Source organism: Opisthocomus hoazin, chromosome 1 (genome assembly GCF_030867145.1).
Source record: "Opisthocomus hoazin isolate bOpiHoa1 chromosome 1, bOpiHoa1.hap1, whole genome shotgun sequence".
NCBI lineage: Eukaryota > Metazoa > Chordata > Aves > Opisthocomiformes > Opisthocomidae > Opisthocomus > Opisthocomus hoazin.
The window spans coordinates 35563364-35587355 of NC_134414.1; the positions used below are offsets into that span (position 1 = coordinate 35563364).

General features: G+C 39.1%; 1 protein-coding gene across 7 annotated transcripts in view; it reads right to left on the reverse strand.

Annotated features, from left to right (window-relative positions):
* LRCH1 (leucine rich repeats and calponin homology domain containing 1) overlaps positions 1-23709 on the reverse strand; it is a 144899-nt gene extending 121190 nt beyond the window's left edge. For all 7 annotated transcript variants that reach the window (XR_012764121.1, XR_012764122.1, XR_012764120.1 and 4 more), the window contains exon 1: positions 23307-23709. Coding sequence is in view for 3 of the 7 variants with exons in the window: in XM_075422074.1 (XP_075278189.1) it covers positions 23307-23544 (238 nt within the window). In the remaining 4 variants the exon portion in view is untranslated. The remainder of the gene's footprint in view (positions 1-23306) is intronic.
* Positions 23710-23992: the final 283 nt, after the last annotated feature.

The window sequence follows — 23992 nt, forward strand, 5'->3', positions numbered from 1 at the left end:
TGTGCTAATTGCTAACGTACACATAGCCAAATCTCTTCAACTGATACAGTTCTATCCAAATGAAAAAAACAGTAATTGTATAACTAACTCAACTTTCACAGGTAGTTTCATCATTACACCTGCCTCAGGGTTTAATGCTTAAAAAAACCAAACAGTAAAATCTGTCTGTTAGATATGAAATTTAATCGATGACAAAATTGCTTCAGCTTCAAAGCAATTTTTCTATAGAAGTCATGGATTTAAACCTTGAATAAGCAATTAACACTTTTTGCTTCAACTAACATAGTGACACTAATCCACTGACATCTAAGAGAAAGAGTTAGTGGCTGGAGACTGATTTTCAAAGAATGCAGTTATGATACAAGAACAGCCCAGAAAAGGCACGACATTTTTTCACTAGTGTTTATATACGTTAAAAACACTCAGATGTATTAAATCCACTTAAAATACTGTCTTTTAGTATTCCCCATCATGCAGAAGGAGAGAAGCAACCAAGCATCTGAAATACAAAGACATTTCCTTTGCCTAAGATAGGCAAAATGTTATGATAATATCAAAAAGGAATCAGAGAACAGATAAGAGGACAACTATAAATACCTCAGTACATATGATTAAGACAAGTAACTCCTCTCAGACCCTAAGCAATATTGGAAATGATACACATAAGACTAAAGCTTGCATGGAAATATCTACAGAAATCATAAAATCATAAGTGAAAAGCAAAATGTATTTTTTCTTGCTAAGCTGTAGCCAGACATACTTAGAAAAACAACTGCACAAGGACACAAACAAAATAAAAAAACATTAGGTTAGAATTCTGAGGTACTCATACTCTGCTGGTATTTACTTTTTCTGTAAAAACAGAAATTTAACTCTAGTAGTCACCTGCACACTTCACATAAGATTACTATGCAACATACGTCACCATAAAACAAAATAGATAATGCTACGTTTATTACCTCAACACATAAAAGCATGATCATGCAGAAATTACTGTGAAAATAACATACTTCCATAAGTACGTATTCTGAGTAGCAAGTTCAGAATAAAATACACACACAACTTCTTTGAATAAATTCTGTGCAAAACACAAACTTTGTTTTTAAAATTGATCCTGAAAAGCTCCCATGACTACACTAGGAAGACCTCTAATTTTCAAATTATAGACATAAAAATGTGCCTTTTTTCTCCCAGCTACAAGAAAATGAAAATCCAAATTTTAAGTGCCTGAAGTGTGGATGTGTGCGTACATAATTCTTTCACATGTCTATGACATGTGCTTGCACACCCCTGCAAATGAGTGAATACAATGCACAATGACTGATGCAGTTCCTTATTCAAGTACATCCCTGTTTGAGAAACTGCTTTATACAAAATTCTGGTAAGCAGTCATTTCAATAGCCAGTTTAATCTGAAATATTTTGCCTGCATATAATTATGAAACTAAAAACAAATGTGTTTTTATTAACAGTTACCCCAGGGCATAGTCTGTTAAGGATATACATTCTCATGGCTTAACTGTAGCTTTATCTGGCAAGCAAGTACCCTGCCTTCCCTACAAAGGCTTAGAGGGGCCTATACTTGAGTAAGATAGAGAGATATACACACAAATCAAACAAGGATAAAAAATAACAGTAACTTATAAATTAAATTTTCCTCAAAGTCTTACAAGCAAATATGAAGCACATACATTGGCCATGTAGTCTCACCAAAACAGAGAAGACCAATCTGGTAACCTACTGAAATTTTGACTCAATTAGCACTCACAAAGTAAGCTTTCAGTAAAACAAACAAACAAAAAAAAACCAAGCACAAAGAGGCCAATTAATTTATTCTGAAATGAAAATTAACATTCTGGAAAATATGATTACACAACAACTCCTGGCATTTGCTAAAAATATATGATACTGTAAATCACTGGTCAGAGAACTATTTGGGCTATGATATCCCACATAAGCCAGTCTATATTTATTTCATTCACTTTAATTAGTTCATCTTCGATTTTCTTTATCTCATTCACTTGAAGCAAGATACAAAGTAGGCAATTACACACCGTTTGGCTATCTCCATAGAAAAAAGATACATAGAAATAGCAAAAGATTTTTCCATACAGTCATAAATTAATAGATTCAATTACAAGAAGGTATTTAAGAGTGCAATGCAATGCCCTTCTGTTAGAAGCTGAAAGTTACTGTTTGGTATTAAAAACTGTTATTTCAAGTTTCACTGCCAAGTAACATAGGCCATTTAGAACAAAATTGACAAAACCAAGGTAATCATACATTCATTTTCATAAACTTTCCTTTGTTAAATAACCCTTACAAATTACAGATCCACTTTCTTACACAACTGAAAAAGGAAACAAAGTACTTAAAGAATTCCCTTTTCAAGGGGTTACACCAGAATCTGTTTTTCTGCAGAAAGAGAATGTGGGCTTATTCTTCTCCCTTCATTTTTCCTCAGTGTCAGAGGGAGGCCATTAGGTATTTGCATCAAGACTCAATTCTTCTGTGAAATAACTAGTTTCATCACTGTAAAATGGAATTTAAAGCGAAAGGTGAGGAGCAAATTTCCAACAGCTGTCTTCAGACTTAGCCTTGCCATCTTACTGTCTTTTCACACACAGTACAGATGTATTCATTGTGCTGTTCCAAGTTAACTACTAAAACACTGCAAAACAATAGATTTATGCTATGTAACTTACATATTTTGTTCCAAATTAGTAAACTGCAGTAAACATGGCTAACTAAGGGTGCATTTGTAGTTTACTGTTTATACAGTAGCTTTATGAAAGACCAAGAGCCAAAGCTTCTGTTTAAGGAAAAAAAAAAAAAAAAGCTGTCTAAAAAAACTACCTATTACCACAGTGGAAATCCAGTGGAAAGTCCCTAAAAACATTTCAGATGATGCAGTCAAATGGTATTATTTAAACACTGACTTCCTCCTGTTAATTTACTGCCAGTACACTGACTGACAAACATTTTAAATGAAAATTAAGGAACACAGAGCAATTCCCCAAGAAAAATACTTCCATGCTACCGAACTGTATAAATGCAGTATAGTAGGATATAAACTAAACTACTGCCCTCACCGTATTTCCTTTTTCTTTAAAACTTTCAGCTTACTATATTTGCAAGGACAATACAAGAAACAGTTCAAGGAGAATTGATCATACCAATGCTCAAAACCATTCAACTCGGCTAAGACAGTAAAACCATAACTCTGCTACTATTTTGCCAGTGGCCTAATACACCACAGTTATTCCTTGTTTCTAATCCTTTAGCCATATAGGATAACAGAAAGCACAAAAAAAAAGCTGCATTCTGAGGGCTAATATTATTTAAATGTTATTTAGAGATCTGTCACTTCCCAACATACTTGCTGCCTGTTCAGTACCTCATCAACTTCTCTGGTTATAACACAAAGCTTCTCACTTGTTCAAATCTACCATTCAGAAAATTTACAGCCTTTAATGGGTATTATGAGAATAAATAAAAAAAATAGAAATAGTATTAAATTTTATATTAATATTCTATGAGGTAGAAAATGTATCGGTAACCACATTTCAGAATGGAAAATGCAATTAATGGAAGAAAACTTTGTGAGAATTAAATTCTAAGACATTATTTGATTAAATATGTTACTGCTCTTCAAGCTAATAATATTGTACAAAAAAAGAAATAAAATACCACATAACAATAGTGACACTGAACAGAACAGCTTTCAGTGTTATTTCATTACCTAAACCATTTTACATTAATATACGACTGAATCATAAAAGTAGCCTGGTATCATCTTGCCACAGATGAGTTCTCCTGCAGATCTTAATCTGATTAAATTCAGAAAATAAGTTTTAACTGTCTTGCTTTTAATGGCCACAGTTTCTGGTGATTTGCTAAAGAAACAAAAGAGAAGAAACCTAAGCAAAACAAGTATTCATCCTCTATCATACACTGTGTTCCTCTAATTGCAGGTGAGGTGGGGAGAACTATCACATGTTAAAACCATATATAATAAAGTTATATAGTAGCGACACTACATACAATGAAAATACATTGCAGTTAATATAAATATCAGAAGACAATTTTCTAACATTCAGATACTGCAATAGAAGAACAAATTCTTCTATTTTATTATTTACATTACTGCTGATATTGCACTACAGTTTCCCCAAGATAGTCTGAAAGTAAGAGTTAAAACCAAGGCATAACATGCAAGACCATACACACTAGCTAGTGGGCAAGAATAACTATCTATCTTTCAACAGCTGTAACTGCAAAATCACAACGTACACAGACAGCTATACTACTGCTCTCACAGTGACACAGACATACTGAAATTCGTTTTTAACTAACTGAACTCAGATTGTGACAGCAGGCTAAATACAGCAGCAGTGACAGGAGAATTTGCCAAGAAAATAAGTTGAATAAACCTCTGCTGAGGTTTACACAGATAAAAGATGACAGTAAGATGTCTTCCACTGCTGCAGCTACAGTACACCTCTCATTAAAAGGAAGTTTGAGGCAGTGTATCTATATTACTTTTTAAACAAAAGCAAGCTTCTGCATGCATGGTGACACAATTTTTCCCTACAAGGGACAAACAGTTAAGTCCCATAAAGTACAATTTGTTTTAGAAACTGGGAAAATCCTGCATACATCAGTCAGAAGGGATTTTGCCAGCAACTTCACTTATGCCTACCTTTCACCCTACCCGCATTTGTGCACCAAATTGCCAAAAAAAAGACAACTTACTGTGCTTTGCTTGCACACATAGCTTTTGTTTTACCTGTTAAATGATCTTTTAAACTCAGAAGTTTTCACACATTTACTCTTCCGATTCTATTCTCCATCCTATTGGGGAGGCGTGAGTGAGCAGCTGTGTGGGGCTTAGATGCCTATAGGAGTTAACCCGTAAGTAAAATTTACAGCCATACCACTTTAACAGTTGAGTAATTTTAAACACAGGCATTCCACAGCTGCCATCAGAACTTACAGGAAGAAAATACACTAATCTCAACCCAAACAAATCTGTGTCTCCTAATATTCTTGCTAAGCATTTCAGTCTTAAGTGCTACAAGTTCCTCATGAACATATTTCAAATGAAGAACCACCAGTGTACCCAGAATATGGTTTAAGAACCACCAGTGTACCCAGAATATGGTTTAAGGTGATAATCAAGACCACCACATTCTCTTTTAAAGTGCTGTAAAAGCCAAAACACTTCAGCCTAAGTGCTTCCTTCAGTATTCCCTAGACAGACTAACCATTACAGTCTGCATTTGGTAACAGATGCAAAGTATGTCAGAATCTATGCATCTATGTCAATATATAACTAGAGCAAAACTCTACAAGTAGGTTTACGGGTAAGTATGTCAGACAAAGGTGTCTGAGTTGTAACTTTTGCATAGATGCAAAGCAAGGTTGTAAACAGAATTTAATCACCTCAGGTATTCCTTCACTAAGAAAATGCTGGGAATTCACAACAGGAGAAATACCTCACACCTGTTCCACACAGAGAGCAGGCTGGCAAAGTTCAACTCCCCTGTTCAAAATCTCATCTTGAAGCTACAGGACGAGGGCATCGAACGACATAGAATAGAAAAGCTTTGATTTATAGAGGAAAAAAGATTCTGAAAAGGAGGCCTTCAGATGACCCACTACACTGCGCTTGCAAAATGTAATCTTGGGAGTTCAAGACACTTGGGAATGCCTCGGGTAAATGAAATATGCTTCAGCTGGCAAGAACAAGTTAAACAGGTTCATACTTGACCCTGCTTTGCACAGGCGGTTGGGCCAGATGACCTCCAGGGGTCCCTTGCAGCCCAAGTTATCCTATGACCCCATAAAACTCAGATACAAAGTTAGAATAAGCCTGTATGTAGGCTTTTATTAAATTAACTGCACATTTTAACTGATACTTGATTTAAAAACAAATACCCCATCGAAAGAAGCTGGTTTTGTGAAGCTGTAATCAGATCTTAACCAAAAGTTCCCAAAGGGAAGTTACCTATAAAATCAAATGCCAGCTGACCGAAAATTATCACAAGTGAGAGAAAAACACAGATAGGAGATCCAAAAGAAGTGAATGACACAGCTTTGGCATCCAAGAATGGCAACCGAAGGGGTATGTTTTAGAAAGAACACAAAGTGACCTAAAGTGGAACCTACACTGCAATAATTTAGAATATTGAAAACAGAATAGGTAAAAATCCAAACCACCTACTGTACTCAGCAATGTTTCTTTGTTAATTCCAAGATGGGTTAAAGTAGATTTTAACCAAGATATTTGAAAAGTCAAAAATAAGTCAATTGAGCACATTCTAGTATAAAAATTTAATATAAAATTACTATCAATATCTTTCAGTCACTTTTTTAAAATTTCATTATGTTCTGAAACTTGCTACTAAAAACTTGCCTAATTTATGGACAGTTATCAACACCTATTTCACCACATTTAGTAAAAGCCAACCTTAGCTTACCATCTATGTCCTTTTTTCAAGTCATCACTGCCTGAAACAGAAGCTTAGACAAGGCTACCAACAAGACAGACACCCCTTATGAGGGCAAAAGGCCAACACAAGACTGTTGGAAAAACAAAGGAGTACACACAATGCAGTACAAACATACTGTATTTAGAAGTTCTTTCAAAACAAAATCCAAGCAGAGTCCAGCATAAAGCTGGAGAAGGAAGGGAAGACAAAATACGGCAGAAGAGAAGAGGAGGCAAAAAGTAGGAAAGAGAATTCTCTCGAGTTGTAGGCAGGGGCCACGTTAGCACCGTTTCTCTGTTAAACACCCCATATGTTATGGTCTTGTTTGAATCTCTGGAGTACAGTTGCTGAGGTACTGCCAGGGCTAAAATTTGGAACAATGACATGAAAGTGTGGAAGGAGTAAACAAGTCCTTTCTCCCTTTTCATCTACATTTTCCTTTTCTCCAGTTCACTCAACCTTTCTTTTCATTCGTTATAAAATCCTTATTTAGTTAAAATATAGGAAAAATGCTTAGGTGCAGCTGTCACATTCTTCTAAATACTGGCACCTGCATCTAACCCAAAGTTTGTGCTACAATAAGCCAAGCCAGCTTTCATCACCAAAACGCTTTTCTGACATAGATGGTTGGATCCTTTTCTGTTTATTCCCAAGCCTTCCTGAACTAATCCCCAAACTCAAAACAACAAAAATAATTAAAACAATAAAAACAATTGCCTTAGATATGGTCATCTGGACATCAGTACCATCAATTCACCTTAAACAGTAAGACTGCTTAGCATGCAATTCCTTTTATGTCATTGACACTCCTAAAGCTGGTCTTTATGTACTGGCTGTAGCATGAGTACATAAAAAAATCTGATTTCATCTGCATTCCACCAAGGGTGGAGGCAGACAAACACTTTCTCAAAACCAGTTCCCAAGAAATCCATATTTCATAAAACCAAAACATCCTGTTTCTATAAACAGAATTGTCAAGCAATCCATTCTAGAACGGATACTCAAGGAGGAATTCCTAATTAAAAAGCAACTTTTCCTGTATTTGATTTAAAACCTTCTTTGACATTAAAAATAACTTTCATTTTCATGTCCCTAATTCATATAGCAAAACATCAAAGGAGACCTAAGTGTAAAACTATTGCAAGGAAAAAAAAAAAATACTTTGACATGTTTAATAAACACTGTCAGAGCTAAAACTTGTTCACTACTGAAACAAATCATGTTCTATAATCTCATATGAATATAGCATTTACTAGAAGAGCCTTTTTGATTTGTTCATACCAGAACATCAGTCATTTTTATTTGGTTGTAGAGCATTAGTTCAACATCTACTCAGAGGAACTGAACAATATCCACAAGAAAGTTAAGCGTATCATATCAGAAACTATTTAGTTGTATATATGCACAACCCAGCATCAAAGATCTTCTAGACTTCCCCCCCCCAGAATACAAAGCCATTGCTGATAAAATCTGCAAGTGATTGATGTTGACAATGCTATAAGTAACAGCAAGGCCAAGTTACAGATACATGAGGGCCTGGAGCACACGATAGGTTAGACACAACCAAGCTCATATTTAACCCTGTCATATGAAAACTTAAAAATACAACATGGAATATTGCAATCACAGTCTTGGGAAGTGATGGCGTAAGCTTGCAGTGATGAAAAAAAATGGGCTCCCACCAACACTAAGGTGCAAATGACTAACACGAAAGTTGGGTGCATTAACAGCAATTATTGATAAATAAGCTGAACACACCTTAACCCACTGACAGTATTTGCAAAACCCCCCAAAACTGCAGTGTCTAGTTGCTGAGTTAATGTTTAAATGAAAGACAATAAAAAGGTTAAAGCACCCAAAAACCTATGAGTTTTCATTAAATTAGAAGATCTGGGATCTGAAAGCGTATTTCACAGCAGAACACCAACGCTTTGTCTGTTTAGGACTGACTCAAAAGCCCTTGCAACATTCACTGCAGCAACGTAAGATATTTGCAGCCTCAACACTGCTCCCCACTCTGTCAGCAGTTCCCTAGAACAGAGGCAGCACATGGAATCATCTGCCAGCTCTTCAACACCACAACTGAGAGCCTGTACTGTTAGTTTAAATCCACCTTCATCACCATTTAGTCTGGTCACCCTAGGTAGATGGGCAGTACCTCAGTAGGAAGGTAGGTTGACAGACTTGCTCAGAGAAATTTATGGCCAGTATTACTCAGAGGGTCAAACTGTATCAACGTAAAAGTCTCTTCTAGTAGACATATCATTTATTCCATGCTTCAACAAGTATAGTCCACTAGCCCCAGAATGAAAACAGCAGCACGAAACAAGGTGAAACACATCTGGTAAAGAACGACAGAAGTGGCTACATGTTCTTGAAGTAGTAGTGAAATTCCTCTATAATAAAAGAGCTTCTGTTAATAAACCAAAAAACCTTAACAGCTTATTGCTCTCTACCATTTCCTTTTTTGTAACACTGCTTTCTATGGATTTAATTACACTGTTCCACAGGAAAGACATATAGCAGTTATGCTCACATAGCCTTAGTTTAATAACTTAATCATAATAATTACCAATAAAGTAATATATTTCTCCCTATGTCCCAACTTCTTTCACACATCTTGATTGGCCTGTCCTCATGCTTTACTTATTTCATGCACCAAAGAAGGATTTAGAAACATATGAAAAAGTAGAACTGTAACATGCATAAAGTAGACCAAGTGAAACATTTATTTTATATAATGCATTTAATACACACACAATGACATAATGTAAATACACTAAGACTAAGCACTAAAGATTTTTGTTTTCCAAGCTGAATCAATTACAAGCAGAAGAATACATTCTAATAGCAAATATGTTTGTTTTTCTAAGGTGAGAACATTAAAAAATAAGATGGTTTTCCTAGAGACAAGGAAAGAAAATTTTTAGAGACAGTCTAATTCCTTCAAATACTGTTAAGGGAGAAGGTGATTTATCTTCAATAACTACCATATAAAAATAATTTTGAAAAACAACAAACATTCTATAAAACTATTTGACTAGAGGTTGTAAGCAAGAAATGTAAACAGCTTAGACTACTTGGCCACCAAACCACAAACCAAAAGATTCTGTTTTAGAGGGAAGATATATTTCATAGAATCATAGGTTGGAAAAGACCTCTAAGATCACCAAGTTCAGCCATCCACCCAACACCATCATGCCTACTGAACCATATCCTGAAGTGCCATATCTACACATTCTTTAAACACCTCCAGGGATGGGGACTCCACCACTTCCCTGGGCAGCCTGTTCCAATGCCTGACCACTCTTTCAGTAAAGACATTTTCCCTAATAGCTAATCTAAACTGCCCGTGATGCAACTTGGGGCATTTGCCTATAGTCCTGTCGCTAGTTACCTGGGAGAAGAGAGCAACACCTGCCTCACTACAACCTCCTTTCAGGTAGCTGTAGAGAGCAATAAGGTCCCCCCTCAGCCTCCTCTTCTCCACACTAAACAACCCCAGCTCCCTCAGCCACTCCTCATAAGACTTGTTCTCTAGACCCCTCACCAGCCTCGTTGCCCTTCTCTGGACACGCTCCAGCACCTCAATGTCCTTCTTGTAGTGAGGAGCCCAAAACTGAACACAGTACTCCAGGTGCGGCCTCACAGTGCTGAGTACAGGGGCATAATCACCTCCCTAATCCTGCTGGCCACACTGTTCCTGATACAAGCCAGGATGCCGCTGGTCTTCTTGGCCACCTGGGCACACTGCTGGCTCACGTTCAGCCGGCTGTCGATCAAAACCCCCAAGGTCCTTTTCTGCCAGGCAGCTTTCCAGCCACTCCTCCTCACGCCTGCAGCATTGCATGGGGTTGTTGTGATCGAAATGGAGGACCCAGCATTTGTCCCTGTAAAACCTCACAGTTGGCCTCGGCCCATCAATCCAGCCTGTCCAGATCCCTCTGCAGAGCCTTCCCACCCTCAAGTAGATCGACACTCCCGCCCAGCTTGGTGTCATCTGCAGACTTACTGAGGGAGCACTCAATCCCCTCATCTAGATCATTGATAAAGATGTTAAACAAGACCAGACCCAAAACTGAGCCCTGGGGAACGCCTCTCGTGACTGGCTGCCAGCTGGGTTTAACTCCATTCACCATCACTCTCTGCTCTCGGCCATTCAGCCAGTTCTTTATCCAGTGAAGAGCACGCCCATCCAAACCACTGGCAGCTAGTTTCTCCAGGAGGATGCTGTGGGGAACAGTTGTCAAAACAACACTGGTAAGGTTTCTGATTAGTCCAGGTAACAAGATTCAACCTTTCTACAGATTGAGCATAGGTATCCTACAGAGCTGATCTGGAACGATCCTTTTTCATAAATGGTTTGGAACAAAAGCATTTGTATTTTAGAAACAGTAATTTTGGAGGTAGATAGGTCTCAAATATTAGCACTGATACAGAATAAATACTCTTTTCAGAGTCATTCACTAGTCTGGCCATCTGAAATTTGTGTGATCACAAAGTTGATCAGAACTCATTTTATTTTGGCCATATTTGCAGACTACTGTATTAATAACACCTTACACTGCAAATTTAGAACACCAAAAAAAATAATACTGATTTCTCAGATTTTAGAATTAGTGTTTTATGGGTGTTTATGAGCTATGTCTAGAGCAATACTGATTCTCATGTAGAATTTGTCCATACTGATTTCACTCACAAAAAAACGAATAGAATTGTATTTTTATACAAATTCTAGTTAGAAAAGCTTTACGTTCCTGCAGCATCAGGCATTTTTTTCACTTGTTCCAACAAAAAAATTGGGGAAAAAGCTAACAGACTTGGGAGGGATGTAGAGGGAAGCAATATCCAGCCTCTTCATAAGTCTTCTCTTTTTCAGACCTTTTACTGGTGTAAGACTTTTCAGATTTAAATAGTTAGCCTCTTATTCTCCTATTCCAAACTTCTTGTTATGTAATCACCCAAATTACTCAGAAATCATTCAGAACCCTACACTTACTATAAGCACACATTCACATACAGTAACTGGTGTGCTTGTTTCTGGGAGGGGGGCGGGGGAGGACTGATGTTTGAGTTTGGGTTTGTTGGTTTTTTTTTTCACTTTTAAAGGTAAATCTTACTATACTGGATAGAAAAATACGGAAACTTCACAGAGTCATTCTATTTTCCACATGTATAGTCTCAACTGCAATGCTCATGCTTCACTATTCCCATAGCAATGCTGTGATTTATTTCCTCATTTTAGAGCATTTCCCTGCAGAGGCTAAACCTTACACTCATTCTTACTCCCCTTTAACGAGCACTTGTAGAAAAGCCTTTTTTTTTCAGGCTACCATTGCTTCACAGATAATCACGGCTTAAATTTTTCAGATAAACTGGATGCTGGAAGGATCACATGGCCACATCTCCCACAGCTTAACATTTAAGTGCATAACTAAAATGCTTCAGTGAGACTACCAATTACTGCAGTTATGTTACTACCACACAGAACTGTTCAACACCAAACTGAGCTATAAGATTCCAGAAGCCATTTTTAGCCTTGGGCACTAGGCCAAAAATAACCTTTCCAGTTCTCTAGGAAGCCCAGTGTACAAAGATATGAAAGCTGACCAAGGGAGTACAGCACTTCTTGCCAAAAATACTGATTTTTTTTTTTTGTAAAGTTAATACTGTTTCACACTACCTGATTCTTAACTGATTGCAAATCTATAGTGATCTTCTTTTAGAGAGTGAATATTTCTGAATCATACTACCATTCTTCTGCGCCAGATGCTACTATAAAGTGAAGTCTTCATTTCTGCATTGTGTTAATACATTTAAAAATCACTCCCAGGACTTAAGATCATAACGAAAGCTTCAAGGTTCACACCTTTACTACTATACCAACATCTTCCAGCACAAAGCTTCAATTCAAATGCCTCAATCTCCGTTCTTCCAGATATCTTACACTGTCTTGATTAAAATGGAAAAATATAAGCCAGAGAACCAAAGCTGGATTCCTTTCAGTCTTGTCCTTAATCTGCTCCAAGATCTAGACTTGGCCATTCAAAATTTCTGTTCCTCAGTTTTTCCAGTCTGTAAAACCAGGGATAACCTGCATCATCATAGAACAAAGAAATAACTCACAGAGAAGAGCAAGGTTTGCAAGGTAATTTTCAACAGCAACATAGAACAAGGTCTATGCTAGGACCAACTAAAACTAGGAGTCAGCTCTTAAAGTCATTATATTAACACTCAACTACATAAAAGGCTCTTAAATTAATCAAAATACAAGAAATTCAAAAGACTTTCTCCACTCTTGGAAGTTCCTGATCTGCAGGCTGAATGTCAAAATTACACACAGTACTCTAACATAGCAGTAATAGCTGCAATACCACCAAAGAATATACCAAGAGAGTGGCTGCCTTACCTCCAAATTCCCTCACAAAAATTTTAGCAAGTTGAAGTTATTGGATATTTTATATTAGCTCATCTTTTCATTCAAATCATAAGATCCATACCACTCGCATCAAAAATTTTCTTTGAAGAGCTTGCCCCCTTCACTTTTCATGTTGAATTTCAATAAGCATATAGGGAAAAAATTCCAAAGATGGAGAAGCAGCGTGCCAATTTTTTAAAGAAAAATAAGCAGTTTCAGACTCAACAGCTTCTTTTACCCCCCAAAAATACCTAAGAAAAATAATGGATGAAACCACACATTGTGAAACAAACATGACAGTTTTCCATCAAATTTGAAAGTTCGATGATGAATTAAAACATCCATTATAATACAGCTATAATTCAGTAAAGCATTCTATTAGTTTCTGCACATTTGGACTAAGAAACTACATCATCTGCCCATGAGAAATTAAAAAAAAATAATGAAGAACACACAGTAACAAAGTATGTTGATGTTGTATACAAACTAGGTACTGGTACTGACAGGTCTTAAACTAAGACAAAGTACGTAAACATAAAACAGTTTAGATAGACCCCACAAACAAATTCTTGGAAATAAGGAAAAATGTCACCTCTGGTAAAACTCGCAAGTGACAGGACGTGTGCAAGTGAGAAAAAAAACAAGGCAATCTGAACGGGCTGGTAAATGAAACACAGGCAAAGAGCATGCATTCAGGCAGAATGAAATTCAAATCTTGGAACACAGATCACAGGCAAAACTTACTCAGTAGGGAAATGACATTGTACATAGTGGAAGGCAAAAAGACAGTTTTCTTGAACGGGGATGAACTCAAAAGTTTAAAAATAAACCCTAGCAGCACAACATATAAGCATGGGAAACCTGAATTTAAGCTTCCCCCCTTAACCAAGCCCAGCTGCGTTAAGCAGGGCATCTTCCCCCTGACTGCTGAGAAGGCTCCTTTTATCTTTGACCAGAAATCCCATCCCAGAAATCTTCATCACTGTCTGTATTTTCTAATTAACATATGAATGACACCATGTTCTTCCTCCTTCCCCACCAAATAAACAGATAGATAGCTTTGTTGTTACTACACTTGCCATGCCTTAAAAAGACTGGATTAAATAAATTCAGATAGGCCTCACTATCCTCAAAATACAGTAATGTAACAATGGCAATGGTACGACCTATCAAGTATTCAATAGTTTTACCCCCTATTGCTCCTGTCACTAAATTATAAACAGTTAAAAGTTCAAACAGTAAAAAAAGTCATTTTAATAATAACTTTGCTTACCATGATAACAATTTCACTATCATTAAATTCCAAGACAAAGTTCTTACCAAAAATACAAAAACAACAGTTCATGCATAGTATCTTGCCTTACTTCCTGTCAGCCTCATCCAAGGGTGTATTCTGCTCCACTTCTTTCCTTGGAATAATTTCTGACTCAATTTTCTTTTCCTACTCCATTTCTCGCCCATTTTCTAAAACTTCTCCATCAGTTTCAGAGATCACCAATTTATCTTTGTGCACACATTTTATGAACCTGTTTCTTTCTGTTTACCAAACAGATCCAACTTGTCATTCATGCGTTTCACTTTAAATGTGGAGGTTTTTTTATTTCTAATCTGATTTTTTTCATTTTTACATTTTGCCTGTCTAACGTAGTGCTACAAAGGAGTGATGCCACTGCAAATAACGAAAGATGCAGACTTCAGATGTTAAAAAAACCTGACATGTGTATACACACCATAAATCAAAGTGAAATTGTCATTTGTAGTTATTTGCTACTTTTGAAACATACTACTTTACATCACAATCTACCGCATAAAGAAATCAAGACACATGCCACATTTAAATGTACTTCCAGGATTTTTTTTGCTGAATTTAGTTCAATTCAAGAAATTATTTACCTTAAATCCTCCACCCACATATTAATGCTAGCTGTCCCAGCAGTGTCTCCTTCTACCACAAAGAAGTCTTTATACAGCTGCATTAGCAGAAAACACCTAACTAGTCTATATACTTAAATCCAAAAACTAGAAATTAAATCTGTTACCAATCTTGCATTTTACAGCACTGCAGTTTTGGAAGGAAATAAAAGTTCTGTTTTTAAAGCAAGTGTTTTATGTCTACCTTGATATTGGCAACATTCACTTCAAAAAAGAAGGATTATGAAGAGAAGTGTAGGGAGACACAAAACATTTATAATCTTTACAACATTTGCAATTTATATATGCAAGCAGCTGGTGTATTTCAATAAATTAACCTACTGAAAAACAGAAAAGGTAACAGACAACAAGTATCTTCCGACATATTTTCCTGTTTGTTCAATACAAATAATTCCCTCCGTTCTACAAAGAGTATTTCCAAACCAAGAAGAAAGCAAGCCACCTGTGCAAGTTCGCATCCTCCACACTCAGTATTACAATTACTGCAACTCACACCAAGGAATATCATCACCCAGCTACAGAAAACCAACATAAAAAGCAGCACAGGTCACTGTTAACGTGGTGCTCAGCTGTTTTGCTCTTGTTCTGCTTCTCATAAAGATCAAATCAAGAACCCTATTCTGATATTCAAAACCTCCAGCTACTTCCAGTAATTTCTCCAACCATACCTAGAGGAGCTACCTCACATTGAAACTGTCAGCTAGCTTTTACCTAAAGGAGTGGGAACTCCCACAGGCTCAGCTGAACATGAAACATTTCATGCCGCTTCAAAAGCCAGCACAAACCTCAAGCTCCAAATTAAATGCAAAACTAACCCTCGCTTGGCTCTGCCAAGATTATATTCTCACTCACAAGTTTTGACTTTGTTTTCTTCTCTTTAAAAACATTTCTCCTACGGACTGGGATACAAGGACCAAAGACTGTTATTATTATTTCTATTTTTAAATAGTTAGGAGGTTTACAGATATTATGGTGTTCTGCACCATACAAGGAAAGAAAGGGATAAAAAGGCAAGCTGGCCAGCAAGACACCCTTGGGGGAAAGCGGCTGGGGAGAAGCATTAGAATTTTAGAATCAAACTCCTCCCACAAAGACACAACAACCCACAAATTTAGCAGAAAGTAATTATTCCTCCAGAAGCTTAACTCCTCATTACCTTTCCAAAGACCTACTTTGATGTGTGTACAATACCTTGTAAAACACTGTCATTGGAGAGCAGTCAGAAGTCCGGAGATACAACACCCATTTTCACTCTTGACAGTGATCTGCACACTGAATACAGTGATAACATTTCTGGCTTTTTTAATTTTACACGTGGGAGAACAATAAATGGCTAAGCTATTTTCATCATTCTGGTCTCAACAGAACACATTAAAGATACTGCTCTGGTTTCAGAAGTGCCATTTAAATTATATTGATTATAATATTGATGATTAACCAGCTTGGGAATGTTCACAAATCTAGTAGATGCTTACTAACAGTGCCAGCAAGAACATGGCAGGCAGAATGAACAGTCTGTGGCCTGGGGAAGTTACTCGTCCTTCCTAGAATGGTCATTCTGACATGCAAAACATCACACTCTCCATCTTGGTTGCTCTTGCAACTCTGTAAGCAGCAAAAAATGTCACTGGCTTTTCCTTCTGCAAACAAATGGATGCCAAGCTTCCCAAACTTAAATTCAACAGTTGACATTCTAAAGTATGAAGTTTATACTATTATTTGTAGCACAAAGACTGTAAATGTTATGAACATTAGAGTCAAATAATTTTCTCCATGTTTTTCTAATTCTCTGCTCACAAAATTCTAATCATCATCATTAATATAACTGCTCAAGAAATCAATTTCCCTCAGTTTTACAGGTGTCAGAAAAGTATCCCAAGCCATTACACTTAACCCAGAATATATAGCTCACCTCCCTGCTTATAATCCTTTTCCCTTCTTTCACTTCTACCACTTCATACATTTTCACTCAGTACTTCATAAATTCACAATCAGTTTGTATGATACTTTAACTTCTGCCTTTGAATAGTATTTTCTTTCTATCCATTTTCTTGCTCAAACCTGTATTACATTTGCCCCTTCTTTCAAGTCACCCTTCTACCAGGCAAATACTCGTTCTAATTTGTCATCGTCAGTTCTACCCTGGTCTCTTCCCCTCACAAAAGTATTCAGCGTTTTCAAAACTCTACATATAGCAACTATATTAAGACTCATATTGTTTCTCTTGTTTTACAGTTACCTAAACCAAGACATCTTCTGTGCCAAGGACACAAAAGAAACAGACAAGGAGAAAGAAGAAAGGAGACACATAAACCATGCAGGAATATTTGGGTTCTGTCTCCCACAAGTCTCGTGATGACCTGCAAGTGGATCTTCAAAACCAAACTTCTTCCACTAGAAGCATCTGAAAAGGAACCTTCAGTACCATAACATCACTTTTGGAGCTCTGGGTCAGTCTTTTCCAAAGCAGATGGGCCAAGGACGCACAAAGTGACATTTCTACAAAAACAGTCTTCATCCATTTACATGTACAGCATGGCCACACAAGGCTCTGGCAATTCTAGGTAGAGCTGTTTAAAAAACAGCCACCCTAAACTGGAAATTAAGGGTAAAGGTTCAATAAACAGCCAAGCTTACTCCTGGAACTGAGAGGTTTCACCCTCCCTCCTATTGTGTGATTTCTAGGCTATCACCTCTCCTACCTCTTAGCCCTTGTGCTAGTTTTGAAGCTTCTCTACAAACAAAGCAAGCTAGCCAAAAAGAAACAAACAAACAGAAAACCCACACTGGGGAAGGAGATGGACACACACACACACACACAGAGTCAATGGTAGAAAGCCATTAATCTGCTCAAGCCACTTTCTGAAACAGTAACCAGACAATTGACTACTCCCAATTTCTTTCAAGCAACAAAAGGCACTCCGAGCTAATTCACTTTATTTTGTGTCGAGAAAAGCCTAACAGCACCTGCAAAGTTACTGACCGCACGGGGGTATAAACCTCCAGACAGAAGAGGCAACTTTCAAAGGCGCAAATGACTAGACTCTATATAGCTAAAGAACTAATAGACTCTTTTCAACAAGAGTCAATAGCCTTGATATTTATATGATCCACAAGCAAGGTCATACTCAGACTTGGGGAAGAAAAAGACAAAAAAAAGTACCAAAGGGCTTTAAAGAGTATTCTGCAGTTATAAGTTGCTAAGCATGTCTATGCTCCTAAAAAATTAATTTAGCTTGATAAAGCTCTTTCACAAAGCATTACTTATCAGAACAAAAAACAAACTAGTGTGTTAATAGAGATGTCATTATGAAGTTACAGTCTGAAATTGCATTTATACTGCTGGATACATAACGATGAACACAAAATGGATTTATCTTCATTTTTTAGCCTTGATATAAAGACACATTATACACTAATCAAAAAAAGTTACATCCCATAAGATTTGGCTGCAGGGCAACATTCAGTTCATTTGTGAGAATAAACAAATATACTTCCTCTTTCTCCCTCTCCTAATAGAGTTACAATATTATTTGTGTAAGACACAGAGTAAGTAAGGTTAGAAATTTTCAGATAAACACAGGAAGGCTGTACGAAGGGACTGACTATTGAACATAAAGAAGAAACAGTTTTATTGTTTTTTTCAGATTTATAATTAAATATGTTATTTTCATTGGTATGAGTTTGGATAAAATGAGCAAAATAAAAGGTTCTCAAGAAGCCTCATCCAAAAAACCCACAATGTAACAAAAATATGAATTCAAGATGATGAATTATAACCTATCAGAGAGAATTGTTAAAAGGAGATGGATGTATCAAATCTCTTATCTTTCCTAATGACCAAATAATACCCATATTCTAAAGAAGAGTCCATCTTTGGTTCAGGAAAGCATGCAGTAGCACAAACTAGTCTGTATCTGTGACATCCTTCCCAGTACAACCTGCATTTATAATAAGTGGAACCAATTGCCCATCTACTGCTATAATTACAATTACCAGAAGTGAAGGAAGTATGTTAATAAAGGAGTTGCAGAAAATAAGTGAGAATGAATTATGGCAATCTAATACACACAGTTGTTCATTTAAAAAAAAAGAGGGGAAATAGGAAAGTGGCTTTTTATTATTATTATCAAAGAGGACTGAAAGGAACACACTTTACTTGAACCAGCATCAATCCCCAAAACAAGAAATACATTTTTCAGAAAGGCAAACAAGAAAGAACTTCCAACAGTTGGGTACAAGCAAATGCATTCCTGGACTTAACTGTAATGGAAGACAATTTGTAAACTTGTTATTCTTTTTCCTTTACATGATCCCACAGGAAGCACTTAGATGTCAAAATTCAAGCTAAAGTGTCCCAAAAACTAAAACTCTACAGGTTCTGCGACAGCTGTTCAGGTGCTACTGTGATTTTTGGACCATCTTGAAAACAAATCCGTAGTTATACAGTCCAAACTATTTCAAAGATGCTTCCAGGCAGGCTAAGATGTCTTCAGCACAGCATTGTTTGGAGAGCACAGTCCATTTACAAACATTTACAAAAAAAAAAAACAACAAACAAAACAGCAGGTAGGAGTTCTTTCGTCTAGTGAGAACCCTAAAGCACAATACATACATCTTCTTTCCAGAATTTTGTACTGTCCAAATCAGCATTCAAACACTTCAATTTGTATTTCTTTTCAAATAATCTAACACTTATTTAAAAAAAAAAAGTATTTGCTTCTCTCCCACGTCATCACAAGCAGTAGCAAGTAATCCTTCCTCATGTGCCTAACCCACACAACAGAAATGGATGTAACAGGTAGTCACCAGGAAAGGTTCAGAGGATCTGTCTTCAGAAATACAGCCAAAGCCTACAGAAAGAGGTTGAAGAGATACAGGCAGCCATGGTTAAACATTTAAGTAATGGCTTTGGGGCTTTTTCTTCCTCTTTTACAAACTAACATGCTTCCAGCATTCCCAGTGGTTTTGAGGAATATAATTGCATACTATTACTTAAGGACTATGTGATTACTGTGCCACTGTCTTCTGCATAGCCCAGCCTGTAATAAAAGTGATAAGAATAGCATTTATTATTTTTGAAATGGTTTTTGCAATGCATCCACACTGATGTGGTTTAAAACATCTGACTAAACTCCAGATACTTTACATAGAGGTTTTATTTTCTTCTAACAGTACTGCACAACATGTAAACTCCCTTCTGTGTGCAAAGATACTGCCTGAAAGTTCATCTGATCAGGTCACTCAGCTCTTGAGCAAAACTTTCAAAGACTGAGGAAGAAATGTCCTGTCATCTATCAGCAAGACATATTCAATGTAAACAAAAGTCACAGAAGAAAAAGCATGCCAAGAAGCTGCACAAATAGAAAGTGACAAGTATAGTTAAGCCTCTATAGTTACTATGTAACTGCAATAAGAACTAGAAAAGTCAAGCAATTCAGTCCCAGCTATTGAAAGCAATCAAGCTACATCCCTTTCGTAAGGGTATTGATCATTATATAAAATACAGTTTCCAACTTTGGGAAAAAAATACATGCATGAACAGAGAATTTAAGGTTTAACACTTCTGTCTTCCTCAGACCTACTTAAAGGAACTTTTCTAGAAAACAAGCTTGATAAGATTTTATTTGAGAGTATCTGTAGCCCATCATTTTCTCAATCCAAAAATACTATACTAGTATCTAATGCTAAAACACTGTCAAGATGCAATTTGGTTTCAGTTTTCTGGAAATCCCCTGCTCCTCTAAACTCAATTCCCCAGAATAGTCTCCTCTAAATCAATGACTGTCTCTATTTTTCAGAGAGATGGGTCCTCTTTAGCAAAAAAGCTTTACCAATGAAAGGCTACCCCCATCCCAGAAACCAAAGTTTCAGGGCTTCAGAGACATGTCAGCACATCAAATCCAATAGTAAAAGTCACTCAGTGAAACAACATATTCCAAGTAGTACAAGAAGGTACTAGTTTTATACTATGCACATTTATGGAGAGGAAGCAAGAGAGAAAATTCCCATCAAGAGTTTGCCCCAAGAGCTTCAGAAATCTGGTCTGAAGCCAAGCGTCTCTTCTGTTTATATATTCTACTTATGTAATGTAACAAGTGAAAAGGAACACATTTTTCGGAAATGTATCAACATAGGACTTCACTCACAAGGCAAACAATTCCCACTAAACAGTTACAACATGCTGTTACAAACAAAAATATAAAGTAACTACGGATCAACACATGGTTCTCCTAAAAGGGGACAATGAAAAAAAAAGGCTGCTGTTATTGTAAGATTGAGACACAGGCTGCTCTACACTGCAATTTGCATCAAAGAGAGAATGAAAATTTTATTCTACAATAATTTCATATTGAATGTCTTCTATGTAAACTCTGAAAAAAGCACATTAATGCTTAAAGGCAAAGACTACTTTTTTCCGTGAGCTCTCTTCTGAATAGAAAACTTATTAGAACAAATCGGCATGTAACAAGTATGTACTACCTACACTTACAACTCACAGCTCATGCTTGTACAGAAAACAATATACAAACACTAACATGTAAGCACTGCCAAGCAAAAAAATTTTTTCCAGTACTTAATCTTCTTTTCCAACAGTTTGTATCAACATTAGGTCAAAACAAACAAGGTAACTTTCTGCATTTCCAAACTACTTATCTCATGGCATGCCTTCATTAGACTACAATTTCAAAAAAGAAAAGGGATAAAACATCTTGCTTGGAGAGACAAGCTGACAGTCATTCTTCTAACTGCATACAGTTCCACTATCATGCCTTATCCCTTTCACTATCACGTCTGTTACCGAGTTAATGGTTAGCATGGCAATTCATGCACCAATTCATGGTAGTTCCATTCATCAAGTTTCCTTCATACGTCTCTCTTATTGATATGACGATATAGATGTTCATACAGAGCTCTGTGAAATCCATTCAGCAACAGCAAACAAGCAACAGAGCTAAGTAACAATTGCATATGGCATCTACCACACATCTGAGACATTACTCTGTTCCTTTCAGCTGGGACAGAGACAAGCATGCAGTAAGCACATATGTCTCCACATACAGGGACGCGTAAATATCCTCATGTGCAGGAGCAGTTGAGAATTTAGGCTCATGTTATCACATGCTTGCACGCAGGTATAACACCTGCTGTTTTGAGGGACAAGAACAAGTGACTGCTTGTCTTCTCATTTGCTGTTACAACACAGCTATCTTCAGCAGGAAAATGGGGACACAAAAGGGCATGCGGAGGCGGTACACTAAACATCTCAGGGATACACTAATATATTCTTCTAGTGCAGGTTTGTACTGTTCTCCCTACTGACGCTATGTAAAGAATGGATTAGGTTCCAGCCCCCAGCACAGATAGGGGGTCTGCCTCCTCAGGTGAGAAACAAGCGTGCCTTTTTTAATGTTGGAAGGAGGGTGTGAGGGCAAGGTAAACGCAGACTGGATACACTTCCCCTCACCACTCCTGCCTGCATTGCTGTCAGGCCTGTCCCCTCTGCAGATTTATGTAATGATGGTGTCCCCCACTGTGGAATATGTACAGTGCCTGTGAAGACGGGGATTTCTCTCCACATTTGCCTTAGAAAAGAGCATTGCATACAGAGCTGGAACTATGGCAACGTGACTTAAGGATACAAGCATGGATGTCGACCCCAATGTCAGTCAAGCAGCATTTGTGAAAGGTAGCATGCTCCCTGGGGTAGCTGCAGAGAAAAAGGGTTCCTATGGACACGTCTCTACCTGTGGCATGCAAATAGGCGAGATGTTCAGAGGCTCATGAGTGTCCTAATGTGGTCACACACAGACTTTCATCCCCTTCATGCCAGGTGGGTCCACCTACACGCAGAAGGATGGAAGGAGCGGGTATCCAACTTGGCAAGTATATGCATTCCTCGGGAAACCGATTCAAAGGCGGGCTGGCTGCCACCTCAGACCTCAGCAGTCAGGGAAGGGTGGCACAGAGATGCACATTCCCCAGAGAGGGGGAGGAAGACAGGTGCGAGCAAGAATCCCCCACACACTCCCTCAGAGAGCCAGCTCTGCCTCACCAAATGCAGGGAGTGTGTGTGTGGGGGGGGGGGGGGGGGGGGGGGGTGTGCAGCGATCCAGCCATATGGGAGCAAACACCTACCTCATACACCAAGGCGACGAGGGGCGGGGGGGGGGGGGGTTAAAGAAAGCATAGGGTCCGCGGAGAGCTGGGAGCGGGCTCGGTTTCCGTGTGGGGAGGGCGAACGCCTCATGCCACGGAGGTGGGGTGGAAGGGTGGGTAGTGGGTGTCCTCCTCACAGGGAGGCTGGGGGGCACTGAGATGCCTGAGGGGGCGGGGGGGGGGGGGGAGGTGGGTCCCCCGGCGATTAAATCGCCGGGGGACCCACCTCCCCCCCCCCCCCCGCCCCCTCAGGCAGATACCGGCGCCGGCCGCCCCCTCCCCTGCGCTCCCCCGGTTCCTCACCTGCCCGCACCGTGTCGGAGAGGTCGTGGCTGAGGGCGGCGGCGCTGCGCGGGAACTCCTTCAGCTTCCTGCCGCTCAGGTTGAGCCCCCCGGAGTTCGCCGCCTCCTCCAGCGCCCGCTCCAGACCGCGGTTCAGCGGCGCCTGCAAAGCCAGCGAGCCGCCGCCGCCCACCCCGGCCGTTGCCGCCGACAGAGCAGCGGCGGGGAAGGGCTGCGGCTCGCCTCCCAGCGTCGCCATCTTCCCCCCCTCGCCCGCCTGGCCGCTGGGGGTACCCGAGAGGGCCGCCGGACCTGCCTCCCTCTCTCCCTTCCTCCTCCTCCTCCTCCTCCCGCTCGCTGTGGTGGCTCCGCCGCCGTGAGGGGGAGGGGGAGCGGCAGCGCAGGCAGGAGGCGGAGGCGAACGGGCCGGGCGAGGCGCGCCACACTGCGCATGCTCCGCCTCGCCACCACCCCCCCACCCCCCCCCCCCCCCGCGGGCGGGGCGCGGGGCGGAGCACTGCGGCGCCGCCTAGCGGGGGCGCGCGGCACGCCCTCGCCCCGCTGGCGCCGCTTCAAGCGCTGCCGCACGTGCGAATGCCGTTAGAAACGCGGCCGCGCGCGGGAGCGGAAGGAGGGCCGGGCGCTCCTTCGCCGTCTGTCGCCACGCTCCCCACCGCCTTCCCTAGTAAAGGCTGGCCCTGCGGGTC